This window comes from Sturnira hondurensis, unplaced genomic scaffold, assembly GCF_014824575.4.
Source record: "Sturnira hondurensis isolate 20B ecotype Veracruz unplaced genomic scaffold, ASM1482457v3 Scaffold0017394, whole genome shotgun sequence".
Taxonomy (NCBI): domain Eukaryota; kingdom Metazoa; phylum Chordata; class Mammalia; order Chiroptera; family Phyllostomidae; genus Sturnira; species Sturnira hondurensis.
This window is the reverse complement of record NW_028090025.1, coordinates 1830167-1857122: the sequence shown is the minus strand read 5'-3', so window position 1 is coordinate 1857122 and position 26956 is coordinate 1830167. Positions and strand designations below refer to the sequence as shown.

Genomic DNA, 26956 nt, shown 5'->3' with positions numbered 1-26956 from the left:
CATACATAACAGGTGCAAACAGACCAAAATATGGCTCAAGAAGAACTCAAAGCCCTGGAGCTGATAACTCTAAGCAACTAAGAAATAGCCAACCTATCAGATGCACAGTTCAAAATACTGGTGGTCAGGATGCTCACAGAACTGGTCGATTTTAGTCACAAACTAGAGGAACAAATGAAGGCTAAACTCATTGAAAGGAAGGGAAATGCACAGGAAACCAATAGTGATGGAAAGGAAACTGGGACTCAAATCAAGGGAGTAGACCAGAAGGAAGAAAAAAAATGACCAAACAGAAAAGAGTGAAGTAACAAGAATTAAAAAAAAAAAATGAGGAGAGGCTTAGGAGCCCCCAGGACATCTTTAAATGCTCCAACATCCGAATTATAGGGGTACCAGAAGGGGAAACGAAAGAACAAGTGGAAAACTTATTTGAACAAATAATAAAGGAGAACTTCCCCAGTCTGTCAAAAGAGATAGACTTCCAGGAAGTCCAGGAAGCTCAGAGAGTCCCAAAGAAGTTGGACCCAAGAAGGAACACACCGAGGCACATCATAATTACATTAGCCAAGATAAAAATGAAGGAGAGAATCCTAGAAGCAGCAAGAAATAAGGGGACAGTCACCTACAAAGGAGTTTCCATCAGACTGTCAGCCGATTTCTCAAAAGAGACCTTACAGGCAAGAAGGGGCTGGAAAGAAGTATTCCAAGTCATGAAATCCAAAGACCTACATCCAAGATTGCTCTATCCAGCAAAGCTCTCATTTAGAATGGAAAGACAGATAAAGTGCTTCTCAGATAAGGTCAAATTCAAGGAGTTCATCATCACCAAGCCCTCATTACATGAAATGTTAAAGGGACTTACCTGAGAAAAAGAAGATAAAAAATATTAACAGTGAAAGGGCAGCAAACACACAGTTATTAACAACCACACCTAAAACAAAAGCAAACTAAGAGGACAGCTAGATCAGGAGTGGAACCATAGAAATGAAGATCACATGGAGGGTTAGCAACAGGGGAGTGGGAGGAGGAGAAAGTGCAGAAAATAAGTAGCATAGATGGTAGGTAGAAAATAGATAGTGGGGAGGGCAAGAATAGTAGGGCAAATATAGAATCTAAAGAACTTGATACACATGGACATAAACTAAAAGGGGGGATAGTGGGGGAGGGGGTGCAGGGTTGAGGGGAATGAAGGGCAAATTAGAACAACTGTAATGGCATAATCAATAAAATATATTTTTAAAAAAGAAATAAAAGAAGATAGATTACAAATGATACCACAAAAATACAAAGGATTGTAAGAAATTACCATGAATGACTATATACCAAGAAATTTGAAAACCTACATGAAATGGACAAATCCCTAGAAAAATATAATCATCCAAAACTGAATGAAGAAGCAGAAATCTGGAACAGACCCATAACAGCTGAAGAAATTGAAGCAGTAATCAAAAAAACCCCTGGCACACAAAAGCTCTGGACTGGGCAGTTTCACAGAATAATTTTATAAAACATTTAATGAACAGCTAACTTCTCTTCTTCTCAAACTACTCCAAAAAATCCAAGAAGAAGGAAGACTCCCAAACTCTTTTAATGAAGCCAGCATCATTCTAATCCCCAAACCAGAAAACCACACAACAAAGAAAGAAAGAGATCTCTGATGAACGTAGATGCTAAAATCATTAGAAAATATTAGTAAACCACATCCAGCAATATATTAAAATATCAAACATCATAATCAAGTGGGATTCATCCCAGGAGTGCAAGGATGGTACAATATTCACAAGTCACAAATATAATACATCTCATAAACAAAATCAAAGATAAAAATCACATGATTATATCAATAGATGCAGAAAAAACATTGATAAGGTACAGCACCCATTTATGATAAAAACACTTGGCAAAGTTGTAGTAGAGGGAGCATTCTTCAACATGATAAAGGCCATATATGGGAAACCTACAGCCAACCTCATACTCAATGTGCAAAATTTAGAGCTTTCCTACTAGGATCAAGAACAAGACAAGGATGCTGCCTTTCACCACTTCTGTTCAACATAGTATTGAAAGTCCTAGCCACAGCAATCAGACAAGAAAAAGAAAAGGCATCCAAATTGGAAAGGAGAAATAGTACTGTCACTATTTGCACATAACGTGATAGTGTACATAAAAAGCTCTATTAATTCCACCAAAAAACTACTCGAGCTAATAAGTGACCTTCACAAAACAGTGGGATACAAAGGCAATATTCAGAAATTGAAGGTATTTTTGTATACCAACAACAAAATATCAGAATCAGATATCATGAAATAAATCCCATTTGCTATAGCAACAAGAAAATATATCTAGGAGGCAAAAGACCTGTACTCAGAGAACTACACAACTCTGAAGAAAGAAATTAAGGAAGACACAGACAAATGAAAGCATATACTGTGTTTATGGATCAGAAAAATTAACATTATCAAAATGTCCATACTACCTAAAGCAATTTATAGATTCAATGTAACTCCTATTAAATTGCCATTGACATACTTCACAGATATAGAACAAACATTTCAAAAATTTATATAGAAATATAAATGACACTGAATAGTTGCAGCAATTTTGATAAAGAAGAACAAAGGAGGAGGGATTACAATACCTGATAACAAGCTGTATTACAAGGGCACTCTAATCAAAACAGTCTGGTACTGGCATTAAAACAGCACATAGATCAGTGGAACAGAATAGAAAGCCTAGAAATAAATCCAAGTGTTACTGGTTGATTAATATTTGACAAAGGGGGCATGAGCATAAAATAGAGTAAAAATTACCTCATCAGCAAATGGTGTTGGGAAATCTGGACAATTATGTGCCAAAAATTAAACTCAACCACCAACTTACACCATACACAAAAATAAACTCAATAATAATACCTCAAACAAGATATAGTTTGATCTCCAAAATATCTTGAGCTCTTGTTACTCCATTTCAGGAAGACAAACAACCCAATTAAATAATGGGCAGAGGACCTGAACATAAATGTCTCCAGGGAGGACATACAGATGATGCAAAGACATATGAAAGGATGCTCAGCATCATTAGACATCAGAGAGATGAAATTAAAACCACAATGAAATACCACTTCACACAGGTCAGAATAGCCATCACAAACATTTCAACAAACCGTAAGTGATGGTGATGTTGTGGAGTAAGGGAACCCTAATACGCTGTTGGTGAGAATGAAAACTGGTGCAGCCACTGTGGAAAACAATTTGGAATTTCCACAGAAAACTAAAAATGAAACTGCCTTTTGACCTGGCAATTCCACTGCTGGGATTATACCCTAAAAGTTCTGAAACACCAAGTCAAAAGAACTTATGGAACCCAGTGTTCATAGCAGCACAGTTTACAATAACCAAGTGTTGGAAGCAACCTACATGCCCATCAGTAAATGAGTAGATAAAAAAACTATGTACATTTACACAATAAAATATTATTAAAACAGAAAGAAAGACAGTGTTCCTACCCTTCATGACAGCGTGGATGGATCTTGGGAGCATTATGCAAAGTGAAACCAGCCAAGAAATGAAAGACAAATACCATATGATCTCACCCATAAGTGGAACCTAATCAACAAAAGCAAAAAGCAAGCAAAACATAACCAGAGACATTGAGATAAAGAACAAACTGACAGTAACCAGATAGGCAGAAGGTGGAGGATAATGGGGGGAAACAGGAGAAGGGTTATCAAGGAACATATGTGAAGGACACATGGACAAAGCCAAAGGGGACTAAAGTTGAGGGTGGGAATTGAGGATGGGTGGGTAGGGTGAGGGGTGGTTGGTGAGGGGAAAGTGGAGACAACTGTACTCGAACAACAGTAAACAAAAAAAAAGAAGATATGACCCTGTGTAAACATTTATGTTCCCAAAGTAAGAGCACCTACATAAAATCAAATATTGATTAACATAAAGGGAGAGATCAACAGAAATACAGTCATAGTCCGGGATTTTAATAACCCATTGACTTCAAGCGATATTTTTCCAGATGGAAAAACAAGGGGACAGCAGCCTTAAATGACACACTAGATCAAAAGAATTTAATTGATATCCTCAGAGCATTTTATCCCAAATAGCAGAATATATATTCTTTTCAAGTGCATATGGAACATTTTCTAGGATAGGCCACAGGTTAGGACAAAAAACAAATGGCATTAAATGTAAGAAGATTGATATCATCAAGCACCTTCACTGACCACAATGCTGTGAAACTAGAAATCTATCACAAGAAGAACACTGAAAAACATGCAAAGACATGGAAGCTAAATAACATGCTATTAAACAATGAACTCATCAATGATGAGATCAAGGAAGAAATCAAAATATTCCTGAAAACAAATCAAAATGAAAATGAGAACAGAACAATCCAAAAATATGTGGGACACAGTAAAATCAAACCTAAGAGAAAAATTCATAGTATTAGAAGCCTTTCTCAAACAAACAAACAAACAAAAAAGCTCAAATAAATAATCTAACTTTACACTTATAGGAACTTAAAAAAGAACAACGAGCAAAGCCCAGAGTGAATAGAAGGAAGGAATAAATGGAATAGAGTCTAAAAAGTGATACAAAATATGTAAAGCTTGTTTTTTGAAAAGAAAAAGAAGATTGACAAACTTTTAACTGGATTCATGAAAATAAAAAGAGAGAGAACCTAAATAAAATCAGAAATTAAAGAGAAGTAACTGATATCACAGAAATAAAAGGCATTGTAAGAAAATGTTATGAACAACTATATGCTGACAAACTGGACAATGTGGATGAAATGGACAAATTCCTTAATGTATTTCTTAATCCCTCTCACCTCTCCTTCTTCCCCACACATGAAATATCTATGCAAGATTTAACCTATACTATACCATATTTACATATTGGTAGCCTGAATATTTACATATAGTTTTGGCATTTATCCAGGTCTTAGAATTTTCTTCTACAACATGTTTTCTAATAATAAGCAGTTGTACCACATAACTATTACTAATTAATTATTTTTACTTCAAATATTTTATATAAATGTTCACTACTTTTTTCTATTTAATAGTGTTCTACATTATTTTACAGCTATGCCAATAAATATCTTATGATATAAATATTCTTATTTATGTCATTATTTCTTTTCACTTTAGATTTTTATCTTTCATACTCACATTTTAAAAAGTCACTTTTATAAGGTTTGTTGGAAGCCTGATAAAACAGCCAGTTCCTTCCCTGCAGCCATTCTCTTCAAAGTTTTCTTCTCAGATACAACCACTTTCAACTCTGTTAGATGAGTCTTCTAGTATATATATATATATATATATATACATATATATATATATATATGTATATATATATATATATATATATACATTTCCTGCTGAATAACTGGGGTTGTATTGCTACCCCTCGATTTTCCATGTTCTGTCTGGAAGATGAAAATTCCACTCTCTGCTCACACACTCCCAGTCCCCATTACATACGTACACACTCCCCACCTGCCATCTGCCCCTTGTTGTCATGTCAAACTTCTCTCAGCAATATGTGGAGATGCCTCTGGTATGACTATATATTCTATTTATACCTGAGCCACTTGGAACTCTATGATTACCTTTTCTTTCTTATATATCTTGTTTTGCTTGACATGGTTTATCATTTAGCACAGCAGCCATATGACTCATAAATACCTACATATTCCATAGTAACAATTACTGATTTTAGGATGCTAACAGAGCTGTGAAAATGCGTTCCAATATAATTGCAACTGGTATAACAATTTAAGTTGCTGTATTACAGTAGGTTTAATATTGTTTATTGCCATACACATTTTCAGTCATTAAAATCTCAAAGTACAGTTTTCTCATGATAAGGGCTTGAATAAATAAATGGATTCCCTGATTGTATGGCTTCCTATTTTATTTGCTAGAACCCAAAGGGAATCTAAAATCTTAAGGAAAGCCACACACTTCTAGTTTTCTTTCTCTGCTTAAAGAGTGAAAATATGTGGGAACATCTCTACTTAAGAACAAAGACTCATGAATCTTTTCCCCCAGTTCTCTGTTTTCATGATTGTGGGCAAGTAGAAGCTTACAGTCCACTGGTTGAGCAGACTCGAGTACAATAAGGAGGACCTATACCAAGATCGTGAGTCCTTCTTTTTCAGCCCCATTCACTTGGTTACCAAGATTAGTCACTATCTTTCATGCTCTACTGGTGCACACCCTACCTGACAGCGTATCTCCCCAACTGTGATGTTTTAGCTGAGTTTTGGGGAAAAGGTCATTATTCAATGGCTAGGGGTAGAGAGATTTAAGAGTATCTTCACTAGTTTCTTTTGATGTCATAAATATTTCAGAATGAGCCGGATTACATTTTGAATAACTTGTATAAAATAGCATCCCTGCTAATTGCCCAATTCAATAGTAATAAAGAATATAAAACAAGACAGGATGGAGAGAGTCAGTATTTCACAAGAACACATGCATCTGTTATTCTATATTGCTTTCATTTGCCTTTTCGGGTCAGTATCTACTACCCTTTTCCTGCAGTGATTTCATTTCTTTTTTAGGGGGACTCATCAATTTGCTTATCTTTTTGTAAAAAACAGTTTGATTTGTTTGAAGCTTTAGCAGTTCTTTGGAATTTGTTCTTGAGGACAAGGTGAGAATTGTGAGAAATTTTTTTTTTTACTCTCATGTAATTAGTTGTGAGTCATAGACAACACTCTACATAGAGAACACTGCTGTTCTGAGTCACTGGGTGGAAGAAAGTCTTGCCAAAAACTGAATAGTAAGTTACTTCGAAATAAATGAATTGGACACATTTTTTGGAGATCTCTTTCAGTGGTACCTGCAAATTTCCGTTTAATCTTTTGTAAATGTATTTTGTTACATGTGGATTGTTTTTAAGAAACAGATTTATAAAGGATTCCTTTGTACATCTTAGGGCATGACTCTCTTTTTTTTTTTCAATTCCAGTAATAACAGAGGAAATTCTGTTTGTTTGTTTGTTTGTTTCTTTTTGTCTGCTACAAATATTCTGTCTGCTACGGTATTCAAAAATATTTAATTGTGTCTATATATTCTGGAACTAATATTTTAAAACTATGTTTTGCCTTTGTCTAAAACTATTTTATCTTTTCATTGTTGGTTTTGTCAAACATTGCATGGTAAGAGTGAGGGGGAGAAGGGAAATAATTAAACCCAATCTACCATCTTCAATATTTCAAGGAGCTCTGGGCTGAATTTCCCTTCTTTCTTTTCTGCACTTCCATTCTGTACCATTCTTTTAAATATTTGAATTCTTAAACTTAGCTAGACATTTTGCTGGCAGAGAAGGATGGGTGAATTAATATACTACAGTTCATGGTTGTCTTTGTAAATAATCCATTTTGTATGGTACTCTAAATCTTCCAGCTACTTTTGTTAGTATAGATACAAGTTATTGCATGTCTTCTCTATGTCAAGCACTGGGCTGGGAATGAATAGGCTTATACTGAGGATACCTGTAATATACTTATGCACTAATAGTTTGCTCCACTTTGCAAACTAAATAGCAGAATTAGGTAGTTTGACTTTGGACACAAAACCAGTGGTCAGTAAGCCTGCACAAAGCCAGAATTTTCTCACCCCAAGCCTTTCCATCATTTCAAGGAAAGGTCCCTTCCTCTTTCTCCTCTGCTGCCTATCACCTCTAACTCAAACTCTGCCTTATCTTTTTATGTCCTTATTTTGCAATTCTCTCAGTTCTGATATTCCATTTTCCATTTTTTAGCAGTTTCAAGAAACTTGCTACCTTAATGAATGCAAGATAGTGAAAAATACATCAGTACAGTTTTGTGGCCTTCTGTGACAGAAGCCCCATTTAGATTTCCTTTTCATCGAAATCTCTTTTGTTCTCTTGAGTATGCATTTCTTGTAGGGTAGCAGCTTTTATTGTTTAGCATGAGACTTCATGAATATTTTAGGAATGAATATTATTACATATCCCAAATATAGGGTATTTTTTGATCAGATGAATTTGAAAAATTGGGGGACAGTTTTCAACTGGTTTCTTTAGGGCAGGACTGTGAAGATGTATTAATATGGTAATGTACCCTCAAAACTTTATAGGATACAGATATACTATAAAAGGCTTTCCAATATAGCTTCTTGAAGAAATAGAAATAAAATAATTTATGTAATCAATTTGATGTATATATTTGAGAGAAACATAATGAAAATCAAATTAAATTGTATTATCTATTTATGATTTATCATACCTGAACACAGCATTTTAAATAGATTGGTTTTTATAATTTTTGTTCTCTCCTACAAAGAGTTAGTGCTAAAAAATGTAAGTACTTTTTAATATTAATAAAAAACAAAACTCCAATTTTTAAATAAACAAAACTCTTGAAAAGATAATGTAGAAAAGAAATACAAATAGCCACAAATATGTTAAGAAATAGACAGCTTTTCCTATAATTAAAACTGCTAATTAAAAAAAAAGATATAATTGTGTATCAAGGCATCACAGTGAACACCTTAAATTTGCACTATGGTATATTTAAGTTATATATCAATAGAGCCAAAAAAAGAAAAATAAATTGAAATAATGGAGCTCAATTTTCAAACAAGACTTTGAGAGATTGTACTCATCTGTATTTAATATTCTATATTTTATTTTATTCTAGGAATTATCAAATTCAGCCCCATAGGCCAAATCTGGCCCACTGCCTATTTTTGTATGACTCATAAACTTTTCCTTTTTTAAAATGGTCAAAATATTGTATGACCATAAAATGTTCCTTTTTAAAATGGTCAAAAATATTAAAACAGGAATAAAATGTTGTGAACTGTGAAAATTATAGGAAATTCAAATTTTATTGATTCATATGAAAGTTTACAAGAAAAAATGAAAGAAGTTCTGAAATGTAAAATTATTAGTGATAAAATATATAAATTATATAATTAAATAGTCTTTTTAAAACTTTTTTTCAAGGAGAACAAGTAAGTAATGAACAGTTCTTTAAAGAGCTATTAAGAAACCACTTGTGTTACAACTATACAACTATAAGTGGTGGTGTTGCAATGATTTTTTTTTAAAGAAGCCTTGTGTCCACTGTATTCAGCAATTTTGTATACAGAATTTCCTGTATTCTTTTATACAGGGAAACATATCCTAAGAAATGCAAGTGCACTGTATTGGATCATTTGAATTTGGGATATTGCTTAAGTCTATGAGGAAAATAAATCTAGAAGGGTCTTCTAATCATCCTTGGCCGGCTTTTCATTCTATGTAAGCTATAGGGTAGTGTTTGAACATGCTTAAGTTTAATCTGAACCAATCAGGATTTGGGGAATGATTTTCAGCTAAGAATATAATCTCTAAATACAAACTCTTGTCAGTATGCAACAATTGCATGTGGTTATACATAGAGTTAATAAAATGTGTTATTTTGGGAAGATATTCGATAGTATCTAAAATAAAATATGATAAAAACAGTGAGTATCAAACAGTGATACATTTGAGTAAGTATGGGGGCAACTTTGCCAGCAAGTTCCCCCATCTGCCACAGATGAGAATAATACTACCAAGACATGATCTGCTTGGGGAGGAGAGGTAGTCAATCTCTCACAGGAAGACCAAGAACCTCTTCTTCAGTGGCTTATATTAGGTTGTAATACACAGGAATATAGGTAAAGCTCATCAATCAATGTCAGGTGGCAAGGATCAAACAGTAGGTAACATTTCAAAGAGATCTGAGAGCTTAGTTTCAGTCAGTGTCTGTCAGGTAAGGGGGTTGTAAAAACTTTGGGAGACATATTTGTTTCCTGCTTGGACCTTTATCATAAGATGAAAGCACCCAGCAAAGCAGGCTTCACAAGACTTTGTGAATTCTTTCTTATGCCTGATCACCCTGGATCCTGCTCTAGCTGGCAAAGGGATGCACCACCTTCCCAGTCATAGGTTTTTAGGCTTAAGTGGATTAGAGCCAGGAAGTGCTTCTCCCATATGGCAATGGGGACTCAGGCTATGTCAGAATAGCTGGGGCCGGGGCGGGGGGCAGGGTCTATCACCCCCTCTTTGCTGCAGCCCCCAAGTCCTTCCTTGAGGGCCTCCCAAGTGATCGTGTCTGGCTTAGGTTGCCCCTCCTCTGAGGGATCTTACCCTTCATTGACTAACTGACCAAGCACAGGGGCCAGAGATGAATGAAGCAGAAGCAGCACTCCTGCCAGGGAGACAAGCTTTGTCTCCTTGTGACTTCCATTCCAGAGGTCACTCACTCAGTCTTAGCCATGGGGAGCAGTTACAACTCCTGAAATCAGGCAGAGCAGTTCCCAACAAGTAAAGACTTTAATAGTCTTAATAATTTGTTCATTCATTCACTTACAGTTATTTCCTGAGCAATATAGAATCCTAGAAGGTGTAATAGATTAGAGATGTAGCACTAACAAAGAAGTTTCTCTCATAGAATACAAAACTTGTGCAGGATATTGTTAATACATAAATATGTGTTTTTAAGATATTTGGTCATAATTAAAACTCTGAGAAAATTAGAACAGAATAAGATAATATAAAGTGATGAATTGGTGGAAATAAGGACTTTTAGATAAGTGATTTTAGGAAGAAAGTTGTAAAGAAATAGCCATTTCAAAACTGACAGTAACCAGAGTGAGGGTAATGTGGGGAAAAGGGGAAGGGTCATTAAGGAACATGTATAAAGGACACATGGACAATTTCAAAGGGGGGTAGGATCAAGGGTGGGAGGTGGGGATGGTTGAGTTGGGGGACATTCGTGGGGGAGAATGGAGACAACTATACTTGAACAATAAAAAATTTTTAAAAGAAATAGCCATTTCAAGATGCTGCAGGGGGTAAAATTCCAGACATTTGGGAACTAGACGTGTGTGAGAGGTACTAGGAAGGTTTTGTGGGGAGATGCCAGCAGAAGTGATGGGTGGTCAGAAGCAGCAGTGCAGATGATGTGGGGAAGATGGGTGGAACAAGTGCTGGTGAGGCTGTGGAGAAAAGGGAACTCTACTGCCCTGTTGGTGGGAATGCAGACTGGTACAGCCACTGTGGAAAGCAGTGCGGAATTTCCTCAACTAAAAATGGAACTGCCTTTTGACCTAGCAATTCCACTGCTGGGGTTATATCTTAAGAATCCTGAAACACAAATTCAAAAAAACCTATGTGCTCCTATGTTCACAGCAGTGTTATTTACAATAGCCAAGAACTGGTAACAGCCTAAGTGCCCATCAGTAAATGAATGGATAAAAAAACTAGTACATTTACACAGTAGAATACCACTCAGCCGAAGGAAAGAAAGAGCTCCTAACTTTCATGACAGCATGGATGGAACTGGAGAACATTATGCTAAGTGAGATAAGCTGTCTACGGTCATACCACCCTGAACGCACCCAATCTCGTCTGATCTTGGAAGCTAAGCAGGGTCAGGCCTGGTTAGTACTTGGATGGGAGATAAGCCAGGTGGTGAAAGAGAAATACCATATGATGTTACTTACCTATAAGAGGAACCTAATCCACCAAACAAAGGAGTGAAATAGAACCAGAGACACAGAAACAAAGAACAAACTGACAGAGAACAGAAGGGAAGGGGTGGAGAAGGCAGGTACCGGGGAAGGGTATGGTAAAGTAACATGTATAAATGACCCATGGACATGGACAACAGGGTAGGGATTGGCTGTAGGAGGGGAGATGGGGGTGGACAGGACAGGGGAGGGCAATGGGGGAAAAACTGGGACAACTGTAATAGAACAACAGTAAAATTTTTAAAAAGTTTTCCAGCACACTGGCTGGGAATTGCTGCTCTAGAGCCTCCAGAAGAAGTGCTACCTTACCAACACTTTGATATTCGTCCAGAGAGACCCATTTTGGACTTCAGACTTCAAAAATTATAAGGCAACAAGTTAGCATAGTTTTAAGCCATAACTTTTTGGTAATTTGTTACAGTAGCAATAGGAAACATGTACAGTAGACATGGAGCCTCAGGCACGATGGGGAGAAAAGAGAAGAACATTTGGATTTAAGCTTTACATTTATAAAGGAGATGAATCATCATTCAAATTTCAATTGGTGTTCCATTTCTGGATCACTCCACCGTTAAGCACTGAGAACTAGCATGTAATTCTAATGATTATACTTATTCTATAAAACACTCATCTATTGTGTTGCTTATTGTATGTGGAAAGTGTTTAATAAGTGTAAAGATGTTACATTTTTTTAAAAAAAGAGTTGAGGCAATTTCCAGTCTGACAGCACAGTTCCCTGTTCCTTAAAAGAAAATTTCGCAAAATGCCAATCACACACTTTCTCACCTAAAATAATTCCTGGCATGTTATATTTTAGTTTGGGGTAACTTTCACTATTCTTTGTAGTGCATAAAACCAAAATTTTCTACAAAAGGTGAGAAAACATTTACAATTCAAAAGTACAAAACATCCACTCATATTATTTTTCTATTTTTTCCTAATAAGTTAGAGCCCAGCATTTTTATATTTAAATGGAACATTTTGTGACAAAATACTTGAGGACTATGCAGATATTTTATCTCTCAGTAGCCATTTTCTTTGGTTTTAGCATCTTCTGATACCTCTCATTTGAATCAATTATTACTATAATGAATAGTAACTTCTAATTCTATCACTTTCCATGTTTATGAGTTGCTATTATATTATAAGGATAAGCTTTCTCTTCTCCCAAATCTTCAGGTATTCATTTGTTTATTGACATCAGCATGAACTCCCCTGGATTCTTAGCTGAAGATTTATGTTGCAAAACAAACAATTCACCTTACCCAGGTGATGAAAGAGACAGGACCAAGGGATAGCCTGTGTCTTCTCATGTGATAACATTGTGAAGAATATGCTGTCCTCTCTGTGCTTATCCTGTCAAAAATCTTATTGTGAAAACACATCAGAGAAGATCTTTAAAAAACACAAAGAACTGCTCCAAATTGTAGGAGATTAAAAAAGAAAGGGCAACTACATGCACTGGGTGACCTTGGATTACACCATGAGTCAAGGGGAAATAGTTATCAAGGATATAATTAGAAAAATTAATGATATTTGAATATGGACTGTGATTTAGATAATAGCATGAATTAATGTTAATTTCTTTCTAATTTTCATTACTTTGGTACAGGAGAATGTCCTTGTTCTTATGAAATACACACTAAAATATTTAGGGGTAATGGGACAGGGTATCTGTGACTTAATTGTAAATGATACAGGAAAAATAAAAGAAAGAGAAAAGAGGAAGGAGGGAGAGTGAGAGAAAAGTATAAAGGGTAGAGTATTAGGAATATTATTTTTCTAGGGTTACCATAATAGGGTACTACAAACTAAGTGGCTTAAAATGACAGAAATTTGTTGTCTCACAATTCTGGAGGTCGGATGTCCAAAATCAAGGTGTCAGTAGGGCCACACTCTCTCTGCAACTTCCACGAGAAGACCCTTCCTCCTCTCCTCCAGCTCCTGGGGGCTCCAGGCTCTTCCTGGTTTGTTGCAGCATCACTCTGATCCGCAGCCATCTCCACCGGCCCATCATACCTCCGTATCTGAAAAATTATAGAGTGGACGCCTACGTCAGTAGAATGAAGATTGAAATGTACAAAGGGCTTTTTAAAATCATATTTAAGAATATTAGATCTTGGGAAAGAAAAATAGTATTTTAGAACACAGGAAACCATCATACTGGTTACGTCAACGTGGCATGCTCTTAGCTAATTATGTCTTCAAGTATTTTGCTCCCGAACAAGGTCATGCTTACAGGTACTGGGGGTTAGAACTTTAACATTTCTTTCTGAGGGATGCTGTTCAGCTGAAACATGTATATAGGAGTTCTTTGTACTACTCCACCAACTTTGAGTAAATCTGAAATTATATCAAAATAAAAAATTACCTAAAAGTATTAGTGTACAAAATATGGTATTTATTGAAATGCTATTAGGTAGCTCTAGTGAAAATTTTATTATTAATGTATTTGAGAATTAGTACTAAAATAATTATTGTTATTAATTATTATTATTTATTATTTATTATTAATCATCGATAAGTATATTCATTGACACTAAATTGTCACATAAAGTAAAATATTATTTATTTGTTCATATGTCACCTGATAGACGGTAAATTAGATTTCTGTTTGCAGGAAATGATATATTTGAATTCCATTTTCAACAGTCCAGGAACATAGTTTAGGACAAATTGGAAGTTGGGTGGCCTCCCAGTTTGGAAAATTAGGGAGAAAATGTTATTAGAGCTCCCAGTTAGAACTAAACAGTTCTCAATTACAGAAAACATTTGAGAAGTTTCTGTTGATTTTGCATATATAGCATTGATTACTTCCATTTCCCTAATGAAAACCAGTCACTGTGTGATTGGTTTTCCTGAAGCCAAGCTGAAAAACTTACCTCAGGGTCTATATTGTAAAAGACAATTTTTTTGTTTTTGAACTGTTCTTACTAATGTAGTTTTACTTAATTCGAAATTTCTTCTTTTATTTAGACAAAGTATAATTGCTATTGTCAGTATAGGGAATTTGACATCTGGTGAATAAGTGTAGGAATGTGAAACCAGGAAGACATTATGCACACACACACTCTTCTTAGGGCTTAGGATATCAAATATAAATGAGTTTTCTTGAATCATGAAAAAAGTATATTGCATCTGCTCTCACTCGCAATATCCTTTTATACCCAAAATTCCTAATTTATGTTTTTATAAAAGGATAGCATTCAGTAATTTAAAAATATTACTTAAGATTGAGAAAATGTGTAGTGATTGCTGAAGTTATTGTTCCATAAAATAACTGCAGGCTTGGATAGTCTTTGAAAATTGTATTTGAAAATCTAGTTTAAAATCCTCAACTTATGCTGTTTCTCATCCCCAGAAATAATACAACTGCATACACAATCAAATGCACAAACCAGTCCATGAGAAAATGAGTTAGTTTACCATTGGAATCCTCATTCTGAGCCATGTCTCCAAGGAAACAATATAATTAACACATGCACCAGTTCAGGAACACTTTTCTCTGGCTTTTATATTCATAGCAAAGAAATCATCTAGTTAACACTTACATATGGAATATAATTTGAAGTATTAAAAGAACATATTAAAAAGATATTTCAGATTATTGTGTCTTGAAGAGAAAATAGTAATTTAGAACAGGTTTTAAATTCTTACATTAAAAAGGTACCATATCAAGAGTAATATTTTTATTGAATTGAATTATTTGTTAGCTTTTACTTTGCAAAACTGGGAAAATTCATTTATGTTCCTGAGTGGTTCAAGTGTCTTTTTAAAAATATAAGTACTACCACAATGCCTTATATACCACTAATTCCCAACCTCTTGGGCTATTTCCCTTGCTTCATGCTAGGAGTGAGACCATCCCGATCATATTAAGAGAAGTCTTCTGACATTTTGAGGAAACGTTCAGCCTTGAAAGTCATCAGTGCCTTATTTCCAGTGGGATCCATTAACAACTATAATTGCACATTAACTTCTAAGTTAGTCAGCCTAAGAATAATAATCAGCCATGAATCTTTTCAATGGTTTTTTTTTTTAAATGGATGTACAATTTCAGAATTCTAATTCAGGAAATACAACTTCTCTAAAGATCCTTACAGGGGTGTCCAAACTTTTGGCATCTCTGGGTCACACTGGAAAAAGAGTTATCTTGAGCCACATATTCGATACACTGTGACAAATAATCACAACACAAATATCATAATATTTTAAGTAAATTTACAATTTTGTGTTGGGCGTCATCCACAGCCAGCCAGAGCCATATGTGACCTGCAGGCTGTGGGTTGGACACCCCTGCTTTGGGACCTATGTTATTGCACATGGCTCAGCCGGTCTATGGACATCTAGCAATACCAGATGGTCTGGGTGGTGGGGGCAGAACACCAGGACCACCATGGGGGTGGGGCACTCTAGCCCACAAAGAAAACAAAAATCAAGGGAGGTAGGGAAGAGATAAATTGAGAGGGGGGGAGTCGATCTTTTGTACATGTCATTGTGGTGCTAAAAAATAATTTTTCTTCTACCTTCTAAGTTTGTGTAGCTTGGCTAATAATGAAACTAACACAGACAGGTTAACCAGAGAAAATGTCCAAAGTATATTATATGAGTGCAGATTCAGGGGAAGGGCATAAGAATAGAGACCCCAAAAATAATTGGGCAGTTGAAGTTCACAAGATCTGTCCAGAAAGTATCCAGCCACATACTATGAAAAATAGAGACATTTATTGAAAAAGATATAAGATATGAGAAAAACTGTACATAAGACAGATTCCCCAGTCTCCTTCAAAGTAGGCACCTTGAGCACACAGTTCTTCCAGTTGCCATGAACTGCCCATTCATATTTTCCCGAGTCTCATCAATGGTCTGAAATCTCTTCCCTTTCAAAGGTGATTTTAGTTTAGGGAAAAGCCAGAAGTCACAGGGTACCCCATCTGGGTTGTAGTGGGGCTGAGTCACCTGGGTGATTTGAGGTTCTGCCAAAAACCTCTGCATGAGCAGTGATGCATGAGAGGGCATGCCCATAGCTGTGGCCTTCTGAATCAGCTGAATAGTTTCCACAGAGGAATGTTCAAGCTTAATGCAAAATTTGATGCAGATTCATTGCTGTACTCTCTCAGTTATTTTGAATGTGATAGCTACACAGTACACATGCTCACTCAATGTTATCTACTGTCCCCACTGACTAGTACAGTGAAGTTGCCATTGTTCACATGTGCACATTCTAGTCCATTCTCCTTGGCTTCCAGGTTACATCAATTGTTGCACACACCATTCACATTATATTAACAATGGCTGGAATTTTTCTGGACATGCCTTCTTATATGCCATTCTGAAGCTAAGGAGAAAGTGGCAGTTGTGGTTTGGGACTTAAAAGGGCAGGAAGGCAATTCACAGGGAGATAGAAAGCAAATGTTTGGAAAATAAATGTTTTCCAGGCTATGTTTAACATTGGCATCTAGAGAGACCTTTCTACAAATGGATTTTGTTAGGTTCCTCTCTGCCTATCACATACTAGTTTATATTAAACTGTAGTTATCTGTGAGATTGTCTTCCTTTTTGGAGAAGGTATGCTATCTAAATTTCTTTGGAGGGTTAAGAAGGACTGTGAAAGGTTTTTCATGAGTCTTTTGTTTCTTCATAACCATCTTAAGAAAAATATCTCCAAAGGAGTATTTTGGGGTGGTAACTTCTGCTTCCCTTCATTATCCATATGGAAAGATTGAATGGAGGAAACATAAATATGCATATAGTGACTTTATGATATTACCACACACCCTTGAAAATAAAGGTTAGAAAATTTAGTTATAAGTTATTTTGAAAATTATAATTATTTCCCTCAATTTTTAATAATTAGTATAATTCAGTGGCTTCTTATTTTTATTTTGATAAATCTTTGTTAGTACTGAAATGTCCCAGGTACTGTAATAAATGTTGGGAATATAAAGAGGAATAAGATGTGATCTGTGATTAGGAAATTCTGACATATCTACATAAGGAATAATATCTCATATTTAAGGAGCACAGACCAGCGAGTGGTTAACGGAATGAAATTCTGATGAAAAAGCCCAGCAGAAATATTCAGCACCACATTTCACTTCCAGACTTGCTTTGAAAGTTTTGTTACTCCTAAAAGCATAGTATGAAATGTCCTCAGAAAACTAAAAATGGAACTGCCTTTTCATTCAGCAATTCCACTGCTGGAATCATATCCTAAGAACCCTGAAACACTAATCCCTAAGAACCTATGCACACCAATGTTCATAGTAGCACAATTTACAATAGCCAAGTGCTTGAAGCAACCAAAGTGCCCATCAGTAAATGAATGGATAAAAAAACTATGGTACATTTACACAATGGAATACTACGTAGCAGAAAGAAAGAAGAAGCTCCTACCCTTTGGGACAGCTTGCATTGAACTAGAGAGCATTATGCTAAGTGAAATAAGCCAGGCAGTGAAAGATAAATACCATATGGTCTCACTTTTAAGTGGGACCTAATCAATGAAACAAACAAGCAAGCAAAATATAACCAGAGACATTGAAATTAAGAACAATCTGACAATAACCAGAGGGGAGATGGGAGAGATAGTGGGGGGAAATGGGGAAGGGTTTCCAGGAACAACTATAAAGGACACATGAACAAAACCAAGGGGGTGTGGTATCAGGGGAGGGAGGGAGTGATGGCTAGGGTCTTGGGAAGTGGCAGGGAGAAAACGCAGACAACTGTACCTGAACAACAATAAAATATTTTTTAAAAAAGAAATATTCTCTCCAAGTACACTGAATTAACTCTCCCATCTATTTTTGTTGTGATTGAAAATATATGACTCTAAATTGTAATCACTGTTTTGTTCCCAGATACGTGATATAGATAAGATTCTATCTGAAATGCATCTGTGTTGGAAAAGAGAATAACTCCATTATCTCCTACCTATTAGTATTGAAATTGGTATCAATACCCTATAGGTCTGCATCTTAATTGATTCTTTAGTAATTGATAATTGGGTAGGTATGCAAAATCTTATTTTCATAGTTGGAGACTAGAGGAAAGGAATTGTTAGCTAGGTCTTTAGGATCTTAAAATTGTTTGCTTTCCTTAGGTAAATGAAAATCTGAAATATATAACTTGCTCTGTTCAAATAAAGGAGTATCTTTATGTAGTTATAGAAAAAAATATAATGTGATAAACCCTAGATCAGGTGTCCCCAAACTCTATGCCAAAGACTGGTACCAGTCTGGGTCTGTTAGAAGCCGGGCCACACAGCAGGAGGTAAGCTTGAATGTAATGCACTTGAATCACCCAAAAACCATTCGCTCTACCCTCCCATCCATGGAAAAATTGTCTTCCACAAAAACAGTTCCTAGTGCAAAAAAGTTTGGGAACTGCTACTGTAAATGGCAAGGTAAGCAACACTGCTTCTCTGGAGGGAAAATATTAAAATATGGAACATCATACCCCTTTGACCTACTTTTTTGTGTTGTTTTTACAATATATTTAGAACAATCTCTGGAAAGCCTAAGGTATAGGATATTTATACACACACAGGCATATATATATATATGTAATTTACACACACACAAATGACAACTCCCACATTTTAATATATTAAGTTATAGCTGTGACATACCTTTTATGTAAAGTTATGAATTTGATTATTATGTGAACTATATTTACATTGTAATACAGATACCTATTAGTAAAAAGAATAGGACGAAACTTTCATTTGGCCTGAGTTTGATTGCATGTTATTGGTAGAAATATGGGAAATCCTGGACACAGGGAACACGTTCATGTCATGCCCTTGGAGAAGAGATGTAAACCATGACTGATAATTTTTATGGAGCTCATTAAAGAATGTAGAACAATGTCAACAATTTACATGATCAGTATTTTTTTAGAGCAAAAGCACATCTATCACATTTCAGCTGAGATGGGCAAAAGGTAGAGCAGGTATGCTCAGAGGCACTTAATGGAGGGGTTTTTGAAGCTAAAAGCTGTATAATGGCCAGATTTAATAAACTCCATTTATTAATGCCTACAGATTATGCTTTTCCTTTGAAAAGTTTCTGGAAAAGCAAAACACAACCAGGTATTATTAAAATATCATGATGTGAGAACAACTTTCAGATGAATGTCTGTGGAAAACAAGGAGTTTATAGGATGGTTTGAGAAAGATCAGCCAAAGTTCATGAGAGAGTCTGCCGTTTGGACTCTTCAAAGGGATGGGGCAATTCTGTTGTGTGGAAAACGAGGCAGGCTCTGTAGGTGCAGCCAGCATACTGGTGTGGGTGGCTCAGTAGCCATGGATTAGATTTGGGGGATTTCATGAGAGGGATGAGGAGGTCTTGCAAGAGTCCGTTGAACTTTTTTAGTGTATCAAAGTTTCTCATAAAGTATTTAGTATATTTGTCTTTAAATAATTCCAGTTCTCTGTAGGATTTTAGCTAAGGTAAACTTTTTTGTGTATCTGGTTTCTGACTAAGATAGAAATGAAAAGATTTATCTGATTTCTCTGTTAACCGTCTACATGTGTTACATTAGTTCTTTTTCACTTACAGGCGGGAGCCGACGTGCTTCTCCAGGATGTTAATGGAAATATCCCATTGGATTATGCTGTAGAAGGAACGGAATCAAGCTCTATCCTATTGACTTATCTGGATGAAAATGGTAAGCTGAGCTTTGAAAAACTGTAGAAAGATAGTAGGTGGATAGGATGGTAGACTTTTAATTGTATTTATTTTTCAGGTCTGCTTACATGATTTCCTATTGATGTAGTTTCTCTAGATTGTATAAAAGAGTTAAGTTTCTACACTGCATTTTACTCTCCTACTGCAATGCATTGTTGATTTTGTTAATGCACTTTTGTATTCCATCAAAATTCTAGAGGCCAACAATGAAGGAACATTTTAACAAGCATCTAAAGTCCATAATTAGTGGAACTGGGCTTGTAATTATGATCTGTCCTCCACTGGGAGGAGAAGGGAAGTGAACCAGCACAATTGAATTTAGAGTTAATGAGAGCAAGGTCATCTGAAGTGTATTCTCTTAGGAGCCATGGTCCACTTAAGAATTATAATATGCTGGTAAGTGAGGGCTTAAGTCAGGGCAGTTAGCACTGGAACCCCAGCATCCACTCTTGGTGTAGTTTGTAAACAGAAACATTGTCAGAAAAATGCCCCATGATCATGGTGCTGGCCTGAAAAGATGAGGCCTGAGGCCCTAGATGTATTCAGTGACAAAGAACATTTAATTGCTCAGATCCAGGGTATAATTTCATGAGTAAGTTCAATGTTGGTAAAATAAGAGGTGTTTGAAATCCTTTTTTATAGTAATTTAACAAATTCTGTATTTCTTGAGTCCCTTGATATTTTTGAACATCTCAGATTGTTACAGATTACAATCAGCTAAAGAAAACAGCACCTGCTTTAGATGAGCCTTTCAAATGCACCAATCACCCTATCCACCCTGCACTTTGAACTTTTAGATTCATGCAGTGTGGATTGCAGTGCATGGGGTATTTGGTTTTGTTATATTTTGCTTGTCTTATTTATTCTATTAAAGTTGTCCCAATTTTTCCCCTTTGCCCTCCTCCACTCAGCTCACCCTGACCCACAGTTATTCTTGAGCTCAATATGGTACTAAAATAAAGAAACATACCCTTTTCTCCCTTTCTGATATTTAGCTATGAATAACAATAATGAAATTTCTATCTGTTCAAATATGAGCTTTTGTCAGAGAAAAGTTTAAAACTTTTCAGAACCTCACCATGCTTGTGACTCTATTCTTCTTGCCTCTAAGAAAAGCCTGACATCTGCCTCTTTGTTCGCTGTGCTCTTCGCCTCCTCCAGATGGCTTGAATCAAAAGGTTTATTCTGAGGGTGGCTTAGAATAATAATAATAATTAGTACTCAGCAGCCACGAGTTCTTAAAAATAGTCTCACTAATTCTGAAAGCAAGGTATTACTATTATTTTCATTAGAGCAAATGTGAGCTGAGTTGCACTATTGAAGGTCACTTAGTCATGGCTTGCAGGACAGAAGCAAATTGGCTGCAGGCTGTGTGGTGTAGTGAGTTGTCCCCTCAGTTCATGAACCCACTTTTACCTAAGGGATCACCTGCATTCTTCACATCTTGTCAACTCTGACTTGGACACTGGTTATTTCTAAAGGGAAGGAACTGAACATTATGCATATTCTACTGCTAGGAAATGTATTATTTGCACACCTGCAAAACTTGACCTATAGTCACATGATTCTGAATTGGCATGAACTTGACTGTCATTTATTTATCTGTGCCACTTCTATTTGATGTTTTCTTGCTGTTTGTACTGTTCTGATTTTCTAATAGCCATTGTGATAAGTGCTTCTCTCTAGAAACTAAAATTAACTGTCTTTATTTAAAAAAGAATTAACATTACTTATAAACCTTTCCAACTCATTAAAGATTTTGCCTGATAAGAATTTTAGTGTTTGCAAAAGCAGTATTATCTATCCTATATAAATAAAAAGAAGTGCATTTCCTCAAAGAAGTTGCTTTATAAAACGATTAAGAAAAAATGACAAGAAGGCACTGACTCTGAATAGTTACAAGAAAATATGTCATGGTGATGGCTGTCACAGTCAGTTTGTAAAATACATGTTTGCTGGAACAAATTTAATATAATATCTCTTAAATTTTTAATTCTGTTTTCCATTTGTCACTGCTGTTGCTCTGGCCTCTGCCTTCCCATCCATCTGCCCCTCTCTCACCTTGTTTACAGTCTGGTTCCATTTATGACAGTGTCCCTCACAGCAATCTGTATTGGCTGCCACAAATCCAGTAAACACTGCCTAATCCGACGCATTCTCTCCTTGTTGGTGCACTTTTAGAATCCTCTGCTGTGACAGTGAGAGCCAATGTCCTTAGAAATGTCTAATGTTACAAGATGAAATTTTTATTGTTATTCACCACCCATGTGTCAGCACAACTTTTTTATTACCAGGCAACTGCAATCCTTGAATTTTCACTCCGCATCATACAGTTTCAAGTCAGAGTACTTATCATGCTGTCACATCAGGATGTGTGTGGCAGGAGGCAGTTGAGGTCATGAGCAAGTTGATTACATGGAAAATCACTGGTCACAGTTCTAATTGTACTGTCACCACTAACACACACTGTACACCTGGGCACAGCAATTAACCTTGGCCCACCACCTGAGCTATCCAGGCTAGAAAACTAGACAACCAAGGAGGATTGAGCATTTGATGCATATTAGATCTCCAGTGCAAGGCAAAGCAGCTGGCGTTCAAGGAAATTGATTATAAAATGAGCCAGCATGGAGTGAAAGCAGTGTGGGGAGAGCTCAAGGTGGTCCAGGACAAATAGGTGCTTACCATGGGCAGGCTGGGGGGATTACATTCAAGACCCTGACACCAGAAACACTGAAAGAAAGAACAATCTGACAGTAACCAGAGAGGAGGTGAGAGAGGGATAATGGGAAATAATAGAGGGTGCCATCAAGGAACATGTATCAAGGACGCATGGGCAAAGCCAAAGGGGATGAGTTCAAGGGTAGGAGGCAGAAATGGGCTGGGAATCAGGAGGCATGGTGGGGTGAAAATGGAGACAATTGTACTTGAACAACAATAAAAATAATAATAAGACATAATACACCAAAAAATACATTTAAAAAAAACTTTGCTCAACATATATCATTGTACACTTCTCTTTCTACTTCATTTCAAATCTGTCTCTACTCAGCTCACTGTCCCCATTGACCTACTGGAGAGGTCCTTGCCATCCCTGGGTTGCACCCCTCCTAGGTTCTCTGTCCAGTGATCACTTTTCTGTTCTCCTCTATTACCTCATCTTTCTGTGACAGCTGTTGACTTTGATTATACTCTGTTATAAAAAACTGTCTCAGCTGCAGAGTTCTCCCCTTCTCTTTGAGTTTCTACTTAGTTTTCTGTGGATGTGCCACTTGTATATCCAAACACCAAAATGTTGGTTGTTCCCAGGGCTTTGCTTTAAATATCTTCTTTTATCACTACAAACTATTTTGGCTTATCTCCCCCTCTTCCATGTGTTATTACCACCTGCCTATTTTCAAGAATTTGTCTGTACCTTAGATATCTCTAAAGACCTACAGGCTTATGTGTTCAATTTTAAGTATCTTGACTTGAATGTCAGATAATTTGAAGTAACATGTCGAATATGGAACTGACTGTGGTCCTTTCATATACTCTATATGTGTTCTATGTTACCTTTACAGCCAGGAACCCAGCTATCTGAACATTGCTTTTGTTCTCCTAAATCTCTCACATCTAATTTTCACCAAACCTGGAAGATTCTGCCTTCTTGACATCTCACTAATATGCCATATCCCTCACCAATCAGGCTGTTACTACCTCAGTTACAACTCTGGTCTTTCTATTTTGGAACATGCTTAAAAACTGGTCTTCTTACCTTTAGCCCTTGATGTTTATTCTTCGGGGGACTCCCAGATTAATCAGTCCATAAATGGCATTGTGTATTTCTTCTGCTTCATAAGGTTAATTCAAAATGCTGTCTTTTTACCATCCTCATTAGGGTCACCCAGTGTTAGGGAAACAGTGCACCCTGTTTGCCTAGCACAGTCCCACATTACGCCTGTAGTCAGGGTTGGAGGGAAGGGGTTAGGTAGAGGGTTACAACATCCTTTGGGTTTGAATGTGTTTATTTATCTTTATTCTTTAAAGAGTTGTGTCTTGTTTTACATTTCATTCATTTTTAGAGAGAGGGAAAGGGAAGGAGAAAGAGAGGGAGAGAAACATCAACGTGTAGTTGCTTCTCACATGACCCTCACCGGGGACCCAGCCTGCAACAAAGGCTTGTGCACTGACTGGAAATTGAATTGGCAACCCTTTGGGTTGGCAGACTAGCACTCAATTCACTGAGCCACACCAGCAAGGGCTATTTCTCTTTATTTTTTATTTGCCTGCTCAACTCCTTTTCTTCCTACAAGTCTTGCCTCTCTTAGGAAGATTACTATGAAGACAAAAAATGGTATTAGATCCATTTTCAAGAGCTTATTAAAGAATCTTGCATTAAAATAATTGGATGTGTCATTTCAAGGTCACCATAATGATAAAATTGCCTATAATAGCAGGGTAGACTACCCCCAATACTGCCTGGATAACAGAGTAAAGAAAAAGTAGAATTGTTGCAAAAACAATATTATTTTAGGAGAGACAGTTAAGGAAAGTAAAGGGAGGGTTCAGATTGACTTGATGTGTTAATGTAGTTTCAGTTTGGCACAGATATGTGCCCTTGCTTCACCAGATGGAGATTGGGAGACCAAACATTACATAGATATTGTCAAATGTGATCAGGTAATAAGAATTAGTATCACATGTACAATATATTAGTTAAATTACATACTTTATTCAGATTCAACTTTTTCACAAAAGTCTTTTTTTCTGTTTTCCATGATACTACATCACTTTTAGCAGCAACTTTTTTGGTGAGAAAAGTCATAGAGAATGAAAACTATGTAACTTTAAAATACTTTCAGTAGTGTGTGTTGATTTATACTAAAGCATATATCCATTGAGAACATGCCATTTATAAAGTATTCTATCACAAATTGAGGATATAATAAGCGGAATTATTCAAGACTACACTCTAGCTGGAAATAGACAGCTTCAAAAAATAATTATAATGCTTTGAGTGAGAATTCAAAGTGGAAGAAAAGATTCAGATATGAACAGGTTGAACAACTATAAGATGAAACTGAGTTTTCATTATGGAAGCTGAGAAGCATCTCTGCATTCTGTTTGAAAGGTTCTTTTTGCCCTAGGAGTGGATCTGACCTCACTGCATCAGATGAAGCTTCAGAGACCCATGAGTATGTTAGCAGATGTCAAACACTTCATATCATGTGGAGGAAATGTTAATGAGAAAAATGATGAAGGAGTAACACTGGTAAGTTAATATACTTGACTCAGAAATATTGCTTAAAAGGAGAATTTTAACTTTATTTCTAAAACATAAAAATTGATATAATTAACTTTTATTTTTTAATATATTTTGTTTATTATGCTATTACAGCTGTCCCACTTTTTTCACCCTTTTATTTCCCTCCACCCTGTACCTACTCTCCCACCATCATTCCCCCACCTTAGTTCATATCCATGAGTCATACATATAAGTTCTATGGCTTCTCCATTCCCCATACTATTCTTAACCTCCCCTTGTCTATTTTTTTGCCTGTCAATTATGCTTCTTATACTCTGTACCTTTCCCCCTATTCTCCTCCCTACCCCTCACCATTGATAACCCACCAGGTGATCTTTATTTCTGTGAATCTGTTCCCATTCTAGTTGTTTGCTTAGTTTATTTTTTTGGTTCAGTTATTGATAGTTGTGAGTTTGTTGTCATTTTACTGTTCATATTTTTTATCTTCTTTTTCTTAGATAAGTCTTTTTAATGTTTCATATAATCAGGTCTTGGTGATGATGAACTCCTTTAACTTGACCTTGATAATGATGGCCTTGACCTTATCTGAGAAACATTTTATCTGCTCTTCCATTCTAAATGATAGCTTTGCTGGATAGATTAATCTTGGATGTAGGTTCTTACCTTTCATGATTTGGAATACTCCTTTCCAGCCCCTTCTTGCCTGTAAGGTTTCTTTTGATAAATCAGCTGACAGTCTGATGGAAACTCCTTTGTAGGTAACTGTCTCCTTTTCTCTTGCTGCTTTTAAGATTCTCTCCTTATTTTTAATATTTGGTAGTGAAATGATGATGTATCTTGGTGTGCGCTTCCTTGGGTTCAAATTTTTTGGGACTCTGAGTTTCCTGGACTTTCTGGAAGTCTATTTTCTTTGCCAGATTAGGAAAGTTCTCCTTCATTGTTTTCAAACAAGTTTTCAATATCTTACTCTTCTTTTTCTCCTTTTGGTTCCTCTATAATTCAAATTTTGGAATGTTTAAAGTTGTCCCAGAGGTTCCTGAATCTCTCTTCATTTTTTTGAATTTTTGTTTCTTCATTCTCTTCTGGTTGAATGTTTATTTCTTCCTTCTGCTACAAACCGTTGACTTTAGTCCCAGTTTCCTTCCCTTCACTTTTGGTTCCTTGTATATTTAGCTTTATTTCACTTTTCATAGCCTTTACTTTTTCCTCTGTTTTGTGACTATACTCCACCATTTCTGTAAGCATTCTGATTACCAGTGTTTTTAATTCTGCAACTGACAGTTTGGCTATCTCTTCATCACTTAGTTGTATTCTTTCTGGAGCTTTGATCTGTTTTTCATTTGGGCTATATATTTTTTGTCTTAGCATGCCTGTTACATAGTATGGAGCAGAGCCTTAGGTATTTGCTAGGGTGAGGCAATCTATGTCACTGTGTTGTGGCACTATATGTGGGGGAGGGGTCCAAGA

The 26956-nt window shown here is 36.2% G+C and overlaps 1 protein-coding gene across 1 annotated transcript in view; it reads left to right on the top strand.

Annotated features, from left to right (window-relative positions):
• MYO16 (myosin XVI) overlaps window positions 1-26956 on the top strand; it is a 360482-nt gene that overhangs the window by 219003 nt on the left and 114523 nt on the right. Inside the window, exons 5-6 of the mRNA XM_037067733.1 lie at window positions 20113-20221; window positions 25371-25495. Coding sequence (XP_036923628.1) covers window positions 20113-20221; window positions 25371-25495 — 234 coding nt within the window. The remainder of the gene's footprint in view (window positions 1-20112; window positions 20222-25370; window positions 25496-26956) is intronic.